The 12,500-nt window shown below is 43.7% G+C and overlaps 1 protein-coding gene across 3 annotated transcripts in view; it reads left to right on the plus strand.

Moving 5' to 3' along the window:
• epha4b (eph receptor A4b) overlaps positions 1-12,500 on the plus strand; it is a 123,437-nt gene that overhangs the window by 11,316 nt on the left and 99,621 nt on the right. For 2 of the 3 annotated variants that reach the window (XM_014191460.2, XM_014191461.2), the window contains exon 2: positions 6,406-6,470. In XM_014191460.2, coding sequence (XP_014046935.1) covers positions 6,406-6,470 — 65 coding nt within the window. Of the gene's footprint in view, positions 1-3,383; positions 3,520-6,405; positions 6,471-12,500 lie in introns of those variants that run through there. The other variant, XM_014191462.2, reaches the window with a different exon arrangement.

A 12,500-nucleotide genomic window follows, 5' to 3' on the forward strand; every position in this document is an offset into this window, starting at 1 on the left:
GATTTACATCTTTTGAACGCAATCAACTTGCCAGATTTAAAAATAACCTTACTGGGAAATCACACTTTGCAATAATCTGAGCACTGTGCCCAGAAAAATACGCGTTGCGATACAGACTAGACGTCATGTTGGGGAGATCTAAAATCGAAAATACTATGTAAATAATCCATTACCTTTGATTCTCTTCATCAGATGTCACTTCCAGGTATCACAGGTCCATAACGAATGTAGTTTTGTTCAAAAAAGCTCATCATTTATGTCCAAAAATCTCCGTCTCGTTAGCACATGATGTAAGCCAGCCGGACTTCTCATCATGAACGAGGGGAAAAAATATATTTCCGTTCGTTCAAACATGTCAAACGTTGTATAGCATAAATCATTAGGGCCTTTTTTAACCAGAACATGAATAATATTCAAGGTGGACGAATGCATAGCCTTTTATAACGTATTGGAACGAGGGTACCCAACATGAAGTAGCGCGCCAGGTGTCTAATGGGACATCACCGTTCCATGGCTCTTGTTCGGTCAGATCTCCCTCCAGAAGACTCAAAACACTTTGTAAAGGCTGGTGACATCTAGTGGAAGCAATAGGAAGTGCCAAAATATTCCTAAACCCCTGTGTTTTTCAATGGGATAGGTTTAAAGTCAATACAACACATCAGGTATCCACTTCCTGTCAGAAAATGTCTCAGGGTTTTGCCTGCCAAATGAGTTCTGTTATACTCACAGACACCATTCAAACAGTTTTGGAAACTTTAGAGTGTTTTCTATCCATATATAATAAGTATATGCATATTCTAGTTACTGGGTAGGATTAGTAACCAGATTAAATCGGGTACATTTTTTTTATCCAGACGTGCAAATGCTGCCCCCTAGACCCAACAGGTTAACAAGGCCGGGAAATTAGACGGAATGACAGAGAGCAGGAATGAAAGAGGGGTGAAGTGAAATAGAAAGAATAGACGAATGAGCGGGAATGTGGACCAGAGAGAGAGGCCAGGGTGGGAGTAGGGAGGGACCTCATTCCCCATTTTTAGTGTGCGTAAGGAATTGAGACAGTAAGATTGTTATATAGTGTCTAAAAAGCCTTATGGTATGCTTTGGGGGTGTGCAGCTATGTGATACTGTAAATGGTAGGTTAGGGGTTTGGCTTGGTATCGTAGTTTAGAGGTGTTTGCCATGTAGAACGGGAGAGAGTCAGATTGCACTGACATATCCCCTTAGCTTCTTTACGCTCGGAGAATGTAGAACTCACAGCATGGTGACAATAATCAATAAAGCGTCATGCTACTATGTAACCAGACCACTCTCAGTGTGTGTGTCTGTCTGTCTGCGTCTGTCTGCGTGTGTGTGTGTGCGTGTGCGCGTGTGTGTGCGCGTATCTATGTGTCTGCGTGTGTGTGTGTGCGCGTGCATGTGCGCGTATCTATGTGTCTGTGTGTGTGTGTGTGTTTGTGTGTGTCTGTCTGTCTGCGTGTGTGTGTGTGTGTGTGTGTGTGTGAGTATATGTGTGTGCGTGTGTCTGTCTGTGTGTGTGTCTGTGTGTGTGTGTGCGCGTGCGTGTGCGCGTATCTATGTGTCTGCGTGTGTGTGTGTGTGTGTGTGTGTGTGCGTGCGTGTGCGCGTGCATGTGCACGTATCTATGTGTGTTTGTGTGTCTGTGTGTGTGTGTGTGTGTGTATCTATGTGTCTGTGTGTGTGTGTGTGTGTGTGTGTGTGTGTGTCTGTGTGTGTGTGTGTGTGTGTGTGTGTGTGTGTGTGTGTGTGTGTGTGTGTGTGTGTGTTTAGGGAAGCTTCCACCAGGGCATTACCAGGGAGGTTTAGCTATAGTGGGCCGTTGCAGACATGAACCTACATGATATTAACTCTGAGATGATTACTGAAGCGTCAGCTGGCCCTATTCTATTCCCTGTTGAATATTCTCATCATTGATTATCTTGACACAAAGTGCTGTTCATTGAGTCAATGCAGCCTCCTGCAAGTGAACAAATATGAATACAGGAACTAAGTACAGTGCATGATTTGTTCACATCGCATTGTTGGGTATAATTTCTGACTAAATTCACTTTCATGCTGTATTGAACGGCGGATGGAAATAGAATTGCTGAGAATACAAATATGAGATGGACCCAGACAAAAAGGTACGGTAGAAGATGGACCATTTGTTGTTAAGTGTTGTCTCAAGGTGATTGGGTTTGTATCGAGCTCCTCCGTTGATGGTTTGTGTGTGTGTGTGTGTGTTTATTACATGAGAGTGAATCTGACCCAGGTCTGAGTGAGTGAATGATGAGCTGTGTGTTTTAACTCTGGGCCAGAGCAGCTCTGACCAGGGTTAGATTACACAGACACAGGCCTTACACCACTCCCTGGAGAAAGAGAGAGGGAGAAGAAGAGGGTCTGGGGGACTTCATCCCTTCGACACAGTATCATGCTACAGATTTAGACTGGGGACCCTGGCTTGCTCTGTCCCAGCACACGCACAAACACGCACACACACACACGCACGCACGCACACACACACACACACACACATTCTAGTGGTATCAGCAGACAGGATACTGTTGCAGTTATATTATTGATGAGAGGATGGGTCATTGATCACAAGTGATAAGTGCTATTGACAGGAGGTGTGAAGAAAGTGTGTGTGTGCTTCTGTCTGTGTGTGTGTGTGTGTGTGTGTGTGCTTCTGTGTGTGCGTGCTTCTCTGTGTGTGTGTGTGCTTCTGTGTGTGTGTGTGTGTGTGTGTGTGTGTGTGTGTGTGTGTGTGTGTGTGTGTGTGTGTGTGTGTGTGTGTGTGTGTGTGTGTGTGTATGGGACAGCGCGACCGAGGGCCCCTAGGCCCTCGTTGATCATAGGGAAGTGTAGTCAGCACTTTTGGGGCTATAAAGGTCACCTCAGCAAAACTGTACACAGTATATTACATTAGGCATTATGCCACTACTGTACACTGTGGAAGTGAATGTAAGGTGTGTACATTTCATCATCATTATTATCAAACCACTGTTAATTCTGCTATTACAGTGTGTGTCCATGACCTGAACCCTGGAGTCTAATGGTCTTATATTCTCTAAGCAGTGAGGCTGGACTGAGGGTGGGGCAGAGAGCTGGAGTTGACCTTTACAACACATCAGGAGCTAGCTGTTGTTCATTTTTCTCTCACAATCTGTGTTTCACACACACTTACACACACACACACACACACACACACACACACACACACACACGCTAGCATGCTTGGACGCATGCACATTCACATGCAGGCACTACACACACACACACACACACACACACACACACATTGTAATCTGTAATGCACCATGACACCCCCCCGCCAAGTTGCACTGAGCTGTAGAGAGTGACTGGTGCTGACAGTGGCTCTTATACAGTGCCATCAGAAAGCATTCCTACCCCTTCACTTATTCCACATTTTGTTGTGTTACAGCCTGAATTCAAAATGGATTAAAAAGATTTGAGCAAATGTGTTGAAGATGAAATACAGTAATATCTCATTTACATACCGTAAGTATTCACATCCCTGAGTCAAACTTTGTAGAATCACCTTTGGCGGCGATTACAGCTGTGAGTCTTTCTGGGTAAGTCTCTAAGAGCTTTGCACATCTGGATTGTATAATATTTACACATTGTTCTTTTTAAAATTCTTCAAGCTCTGTCAAATTGATTGTTGATCATTGCTAGACAGCCATTTTCAAGTCCTGCCATAGATTCTCAAGCTGATTTAAGTCAAAACTGTGAGTTGGCCACTCATGAACATTCAATGTGTTCTTGGTAAGCAACTCCAGTGTAGATTTGGGCTTGTGTTTTAGGTTATTGTCCTGCTGAAAGGTGAATTTGTCTCCTAGCAGACTGAAGAAGATTTTCCTCTTGGATTTTGCCTGTGCTTCTAGCTGTATTCTATTTATTTGTATCCTATCAATCTCCCTAGTCCTTGCTGATGACAAGCATACCCATAACATGATAAGTTGTGTTTGATTTGCCCCAAACATAATTGTTCAGGACAAAAAAGTCAATTTCTTTCTGACATTTTTTTGAAGTGTTACTTAAGTATTACTTTTTAAAAGTATTAATATTTTTTTAAAGTATTACTTAAGTGCCTTGTTGCAAACAGGATGCATGTTTTGGAATATTTGTATTCTGTGCAGTCATCCTTCTTTTCACTGTCATTTAGGTTAGTATTGTGGAGTAACTACAATGTTGTTTATTCATCCTCAGTTTTCTCATGTCAACAACCATTAAACTCTTTAACTGCTTTAAAACCACCTTTGGCCTCATGGTGAAATTCCGGAGCAGTTCCCTTCCTCTCCGGCAACTGAGTTAGGAAGGACGCCTGTATCTTTGTAGTGACTGAGTGCATTGATACACCATCCAAAGTGTAATTAATAACTTCATCATGCTCAAGCGAATATTCAGCGTCTGCTATGTAACATTTTTACAGATCTACCAATCAGTGCCTATCTTTGTGAGGCGTTGAACAACCTCCCTGGTCTTTGTGGTTGAATCTGTGCTTGAAATGCATTACTTGATTGAGGGACCTTACAGATCATTTTATGTGTGGGATACAGAGATGGGGTAGTCATAAAAAAATTATGTTAACCGCTATAATTGAACATGGAATGAGTCCATGCAACTTATTATGCGATTTGTTAAGCACATTTTTACTCCTGAATTTATGTAGGCTTGCCATAACAAAGCATTTGAATATTTATTGTGTGTAGATCAGTGACACAAAATCGAAAAACATTTCATAATTCAGGATGTAACGCAAGATATTGTGGAAAAAGTCAAGGGCGTGTGAATACTTTCTGAAGGCACCGTACAGTTAAGAAAAATACACAGAGAGCGAGAGAGAGAGGGAGAGAGAGAGAGAGGGAGAGAAAGATAGAGGGACAAAGAATCAGAGAGAGGGAAGCAGTGAAAAAAAGAGAGACAGAGACAGCAGAGAAAATGTAGCTGTTCTTATGTGCTACCTGCGGGCTAGATAAATGTCCCGTGCACACAGCAGACACACTCCCCCTACTGCTTTATTCATTTAGAAATGTCACGTTCAGTGGAGAGGGGAGGCAAATGTGTTTCATCAGCCACCAGGCCCAGGCTCCCTCTGAGAGGAGGAATGTAGAAAGGCTCATATCTAAATGTGGAACAGGAACTAGATGAAAATATAGCAGTCTACTCTGTTTTCTGCTCCTGGTTGTGTTCTTCTTTCCCGAGTGGAAAAAGTGTGATGTAAAAGAGTCCTTTTGTACTACAATGTTTTTCATCATCTTCCAACAAGAATGAATTGGACATCTGGAGAGATGCAGTTAGCCTTGAAATATTTTTCCGTAACCGACTTAGCGCTCATTTGAGATTTGGTTCTACTGTAAGTGCCGAGATTATCCTTGAAAATACTGCACATGTCTGTGTTTTGGCACTAGTTCCTCTGGTTTCCAGGGTCAGTTATTAAAGCCAACTGATGATGTTTCAGGTCAGGAGCCTGGACAGCTGATCTGGGACCTGTGGCTGAGAGCCGAGGAGTAACTCTCTTTTGGCCCGAGTCAGACCTCTGGCACAGAATGAGAGAAAGAGAGAGATGGAGATGTAGAGAGTGTGAAAGGGAGAGAAGCAGATTGAAAGAGACAGCAAGAGAGGGTGAGAGAGACAGCAGGTAAGAGCGAGAGGGCAGAGGAGCAAAAGAGAATGGAGAGAGAGAGAGAGAGAGAGAGAGAGAGAGAGAGAGAGAGCACAAAAAGTAGCAAAGCACAGAGCGATAGGGAGATAGAGAGAGGAGGGAGGGAGGGGGCTGGCGGCAGCCTCTGCAGATGGAGGATAATTAAATATTAATGGTTAGCAGTGGTGAGGCCATAATTAGGGCTCAATGGCGTCAGGCAGGGAAAGCACAGTTCACACACCGTGGGAGAAACTGGCTCCATCTGAATCTAAATACACAGTTCGCCTTTTAGCTATCTCTTAGCCTTTCTGTCTCTACCTCACTCCTTCTCTCTGTACGTCCATCCCTCCGTCCGCCTCCATCCGGATATTTCTCTCATTCTTCATCCCTCTCTCTGTTCCCCTCTCTCTTTTTTGCTGTCACTCTCACCAGCCCTTGCCTTTCTCTCTCCCTCTTATCAATCCATCTCTCGGCCTTTCTCCATCCATCTCTCCACCCCTCACTCCGTCCCTTTGCTATGGAAAGGGGTAAGGGTGTGTGGTTGAGCCTGTGTGAATCTGAGGCAGTAAATGTTGTTCTAATGTGCTGTTGTAAGTGCTATCCAATTGACCTGGCCTCACCCCCCATCTTTGACAGCACAGATGTTCCAATAACCACGACGGCCCTCCCTTCCTCTGGTGTCTTATTGCTGTAATAGTATGTGTTGTGTTAACCAGTCTGTTCTCTCTGTCTGTCTGCAGTGACGTTGTTGGACTCCATGTCTGCTCTGGGAAACCTAGGCTGGGAGGCCTACCCTGCCGAGGGGGTGAGTAGCGCTGTGACATCACTTTCTGTATGAGGCGGCCATACTGGATCAATCTTGATCCACAGGCGCTCACACAGACACAAACTTTACCAAACCAACTTTAACCCAGTGTTAATTTTGTCAGTGTGTTTTAGATTTAGTTTAATCTTAATCATTTTGACAAAAATATAATGAAGTCTTATATGCTGACCACACCGCGAGCGTTGCAAAATAAATGTACACATACATGCTATTCATTCATTGCATCCAAACTGCTCGCGCGCGTCAATGAGCATCTGTGTAGCCGTGCGCTAAAATAGAACTTGGTTCTATTTGTGATGCTTGACGCGATGCAAGTCCCGCCTCTCCCATCTCCTTATTGGGTTTTAGGAGCATATAACCATGTGGGTGATTGAAAGATGAACTGAGGTCCACACTCCAGTCCAGTTGGTGGTGGTAATGCACCTTAAAGTTGGTTGCCAACCGCCATATAAAGTCCAACGAAGAAGAAAAAGACTGAAGGAGGAGTGATTACTAGAAACTTACTCGGTTTCCCTTTGATCTGTGGATTAATTGTCGTAGTAGAGGATCTTGTGCATTTCAGGTAAAATAACAACCCAATGTTTATATCCCAGGACAAATTAGCTAGCAACAGCAAGCTAGCTAGCTAAATTGCCATGAATGATTAATGCTTTTCGACCTGTCCCCAAATGAATACAGTTGGTTCAGAGTTCTTTTTGATATTTCAACCTGCGTGTCCTGATCGCGTCTGGTGTGGATTGACAAAATCAACAAGCGAGCGATGGTGCGCACGCGGACGCCCAGTCTGGTCATCATGTTAGCCACATTTTTGTCATGTGAATAATGATTTAGTCTAGTCATTGTCAACATGACGAAAACAGAGAGCCATTTTAGTCAACTAAATGCCCTTTCATTGTAGTCACATTTTAGTCACATCACATTTGTATTGCCTAATTAATCTGTGAATCACTCACTTCCATGTGCACATACATACATTTGGTCTACCAACACATTTTTCTGCATAACGTATTCTATTCTCTTCCCAACAGCAGAACAATGATGAACATATACAGTACATAAGAATAATATTATATTATATAAGAATGATCTTGCCATGGAAATTCCTAATTAGGCCTACATAGATATTGCACATTACATACAAATCAAACAGACACGAGAGCGAGAGAGAAGTCATGTCTACACTTGACACTGACATGCGACTTCTGCTATCAGAATACGAAGATGGAAATGATAAGATGGGTCTAGATACACAAAAGTCGCTTTGGGGTCTGATTGTGTTCAGATCTGGCTGACCACTTCAGAAGGTGGTCAGGGATGCATTGTGCGAGGGTTTTTCTCCTCAGTCTGGACGCAATCAGGTTACTGAATGCGCATACGGTGGGCGACGTCGTCACCACTCCTCCCACAAGTCTCCAGAAAACGTACATTTTGTGTCCGAGAGGCACTTTGTCGCTATAACGTTGGAGGAAATATGTTCATGTGAGTAACGTGTTTGGTGGCCTCATAAATGCTAGCCAGCTAGCTAATATTTCGAAATAATATATTTTGTTTGGCTTTAGTTATGCTAACCCGTTTGCAATCTCTTTAGCTTTGCTTGCTAGCTACATAGGCTAGCTGGCTAGTTAGCTACAGTAGTTCGCTACTGCCATCAGTTGTTGTGTTATCATATTTAGCCTATTCCACCATTTGTAGGATGCATATTGACTTTTGAATATAGCGTGGGAATAGGGAGTCCGGACACACTGTGGACACGGCAGACACATTTAAATGTAGGTGTAGACACATGACGCGTTCGGAATTCCATGATCAGAGCTCGTTGATCAGAATACTAAAGCTGTCAAGTCTAGACACGGCAGAGGCACAATCACCAGATGGTGCCGCAAAGTATTGGCAAAGTAGTATGGGTTGCACTTCCATCCCTCGCTGCCACATTGATGTCCAAAAGTAATGACTTTGAATGGGAGCTAATGACTATTTCGCCCAGTGATGTAGTCGAGTCACTAAACCTCGAGTCCAAAGTCCCCTGTGCTCAAGTCCAAGTCCGATTCACCAATGGCCGAGTCCCGATTCAAGTCACGAGTCCCTATGGCTGAAGTCTGAGTCCCAGTGCTCGAGTCCTGGTCCAAGTGCTCAAGTCTGAGTCATTGGGTCCGCATTAACTGAAAATAAAGTTATTTACCCAGTCAGATATTGCGTAGTGACAAGAGGAATTTAGTTAATAAATAGTTTTCTATCGGTTTTCATTGTGTCACCAAATAGTTGCATATAGGCTACTGATAATGTTACCAGGGTAGCGTTCAGTTGAAAAACATTCTCAAACGTTGCAGATACAAATCCCATGAATAGAGCCACCGTTATTCCTTATTCAACACATTCCAAAAAGTTGTGTCCTGCTGAATGAGCCGCAGGTTGTTAGCTATAGCTAGCTAATGAAGTAACATGACTGAACAAAGTGTAGCCTTGACAAATGTTTAATGGTCCGGTGTGCAAGTAGCCTAGTTTTAGAAAGGCCGGTGATATGCTTGATGGATGTAAAAAAAAAAATGTAACGCCGGTATTATGGGTTATGTCTTTTGAACAGTAGACTAAGGGCTAGAATCAAGCCGTTTTCTCTGGGGAAAAGAGGGAGTCTTGACTTCGTTGGCTACAGAACCGTATGTGAAATGCAGCGGGAAAAGTGGGAGGGTTGAGCGAGACTACAAATTCAAAGACAAACTACTTTTCTATAACCTACTTACTCAAGGGATAGAAAACAAAAACTAGACAGTTTTTTTCACATTTAAACTCAATTCTGCTATTGTTTTTCATTTAAACAGGCAAAGGGTAGCTAACCAGAAGTCTGGCGGTGACTGGTTAGCTAACGTGAAGCAAGAGAGTTGCCTGTGCGATGTGTATAATCGGAGGCAGAGCTGGAGCGGGGCCTGTCTGGCCACACTCGTCGCTTGCTCCCCCTCAGCTCACCAGCTGATGTAGACTGTGTTTGTCGGGTGTGCCGCATCCTTCCCACTGCTGAACATAACTGTGCTGCGCGTCTCTACTGCTAATATGAATTGTGCTTATCACCGAAAATCTCTCAATCTCTCCAAAACAACGTTGTCCAGTCCACGTAGTAGTCCGATTTTAGTCACAGAGATCATTTTGTCTCGTCTCAAAATAATTTGAGTTTAGTTATAGTTTTTCTCGGGATCTATATAGTTATGGCCTCATCAATTAAGACTGAAAAACAGGTGTTTGACCAATGAATTGTCACAATTTTTTGTTGACGAAAATAACAATGCACTAATCACTAGAATAGACGCCGGTGTAGACCTGAAAGCATTGGATCGGTGTACGCGGCATGAAACTCTGACACTGGCTGGAGACACTGACATCAGTGAGGTAGTCATTTTATGAGAATCAGTGAGGTGTCTAGAGTGGAGTGCAGGGTGTATTCAGAAGGAGAGAGGGAGAGAGGGAGAGAGAGAGAGAGAGAGAGAGAGAGAGAGAGAGAGAGATAGAGAGAGGTGCATGTTAGAGTGATGGCTTCTTAAGCGTTCTATAGCTATATTTGGAGTCTGGAGGGGGAATTTTACTAATTATTTCCGCTGCGCTGAAAATAATGTGACAGTCGCTGGATCCATTTTTTTGGCGACTGCGATTTGGGGAGGGGGTGAATATTTTTTACATAACACCGGGGTTGAGTTGCGTAACGGGCCGCTGTGAAGGTAACAGCCCAGGAAGTCGCAGAATGCCAGTGTCATGCCTCTTTAGAACACAATGGAGGAATGGAGAGAAAGAATGAACAAATGAAAGGAAATCCGTCAAGAAATAGCAGAGGAATGCTAGTAGAAACCAGCTGAAAGAGAGAGTGATGGGGATAGAGAGCTAAAATCTGGAGTATTTTCTTTCTGTCAGTGAAGGCAGCATCATTGAAAGGACTTCAGTTTGATTACAGCCTTGTTTGCTGGCAACACCAAGGCTGTGGGTTTCATTCCAGCATGAATGCTTAGCTGAATGTATAATGTTAACCACAGACCTGGGTCAAATACATACTTCAAATACTTTAGGTATAAACTTGATTGGAGGTGGGTGGAGTTTGCACTTTGACTACCACATTGGTCCCCTTGTATCGGGCAGGCTGAAACAAACAGTCGACGGTTTGACATATGTATTTGACCCAGGTCTGGTTTATATTTTGAAATAAAGACCACACTATTTAACACCCACTTTGGTGATTCAAGGCCCCTGCTTTGTGCCTGTGCTCTCGCACCCACTAGGTGAGTGCAGGAGAGAGGAAAGGAGTAGTTACTTCAGATGACATAGGACACGCAGGCTGGTTGAGTCACTCCACAGCAACAGGAGATAAGAACAGGGATGATGATACCCTGTATTACCCTGTATTACCCTGCACCTCACCTCACAGCAGCCTGAAGTAACCCGAAGAAATAGAGGGAGAGAGAGAGGTAGGGGGAGAAAGAAAGAGAAGAGAGAGAGAGAGCGATACAGAGAGAGAAAAATAGTCAGAGTGAGGGTGGATAGAAGGAGAGCAAGATAGCGAGTGAGATAGAAAGCGATAAAGAGAGAGAGAGGAGAGAATGAGAGAGAGAGAGAGCGACACACAGAGTTAAATGATGCAAGATAAACAACAGGCTTTAGCACCAGTAATAACCGGACGATTTACATGCATTTGTCTTTTCATGGTTTTTCTTCTGTTCAAGAAGCAGACGTTTAGGCTGTCAACGAGTCTGACATGTGGCAGCAACCCTAGGGAACTGAAAAACGCATTATAGGCTACACCCCCCCCTCTCTCTCTCTCTCTCTCTCTCTCTCTCTCTCTCTCCAGGATAACACAGAGAAGAAAATGGGAAATGAGTTCTCTCAACGGGAGAGAAAAAGGGGGGAGAGAGACAGAGAGAGAGGGAGAGAGAGGTATAAACAGAGGGCCGAGGTGCTGAGCAGCATGTCTCTCTGGGTCTTGTGTTTCATATAAGGGGGATTATCTAGTTAAACTCGGACCCCTGAACCTGCAGAGAGGTCACCCAGACATTCCCACCGTTCAAGATATGGCCTTGGCTGGATAGCGGTCTCTCTGACTCAATCCACCACCACTTGACCCCCGCAGGTCAGACTTAGTACGGCCTGCCACAGAGCCAGATGTTTGCTGGAGTTTGAGCCGAGCGACCCACTGCTATTACACAACTGGGGTGTTTGTGTTTCTGCGGCGGGATAGAAAACAGACCCAAGCCAGTAATGATATTGCTTGTAGCTCTTTCCTGCAGACCTAGTGGCCTCATGGGTGGAATGTTATTCATATTTTTCATTATTTTATCATTAATAAACATTATTTCCAAAAACCCGCCGAAAATCCAAGTGTTTCTATGTCAAATGGTTTGTTGTATTTCAGTCTTCTGTGATGTATTTAAAGTGGAATAGTGGAATGCAAACTCAAAATGTAGTATTTCAACTCTATATCTGATATGGTACATGTGTCTTCTTCTTTTTAAGCCCATAACCGTGTGTGTGAGGTGTATACTTTTCTTTCTAAGTAGATTTGTTTAAGACTGCCAAGAAACTTTCTGTGCAACCCTGGTTTAGCCCACTGCAGTAAAAGGTTCAAATATAGGCCCCATATATTTATTAATATATTTGGGAGCACCCCCTTTCTTCGCTCTCTCTCTCTCTGTCTCTTAGACAGATGTTGTTTCAGAGTTTGATGGCCAATTATGTATAAGTATCTGTAACTACAAGATGATTGCGGGAGGAAATTATGTTAAGCCAATGAAGGGTTTAACCCGAGTCCTGATGCGACGGTTTTGCCCCGCTTCAAAGCAATCAGGCCAGCTTCGTTGTGATTTGTCGAGGGATTAGAACGCTCAAAGAGGAAAGTTCTGTCCAGAATGCTAATTAGCGGTCAAACTGAACTGCCATCGCTATAGCAACAGGTTCACTGATTGAGTGTGTGTGTGTGTGTGTTCGGTGATTGAGAGAGAGGGGCTAAACTCTCCACCCTGTCTAAACGGTTCTCTCTTT

The sequence above is a fragment of the Salmo salar genome, chromosome ssa03 (assembly GCF_905237065.1).
Source record: "Salmo salar chromosome ssa03, Ssal_v3.1, whole genome shotgun sequence".
Classification (NCBI taxonomy): domain Eukaryota; kingdom Metazoa; phylum Chordata; class Actinopteri; order Salmoniformes; family Salmonidae; genus Salmo; species Salmo salar.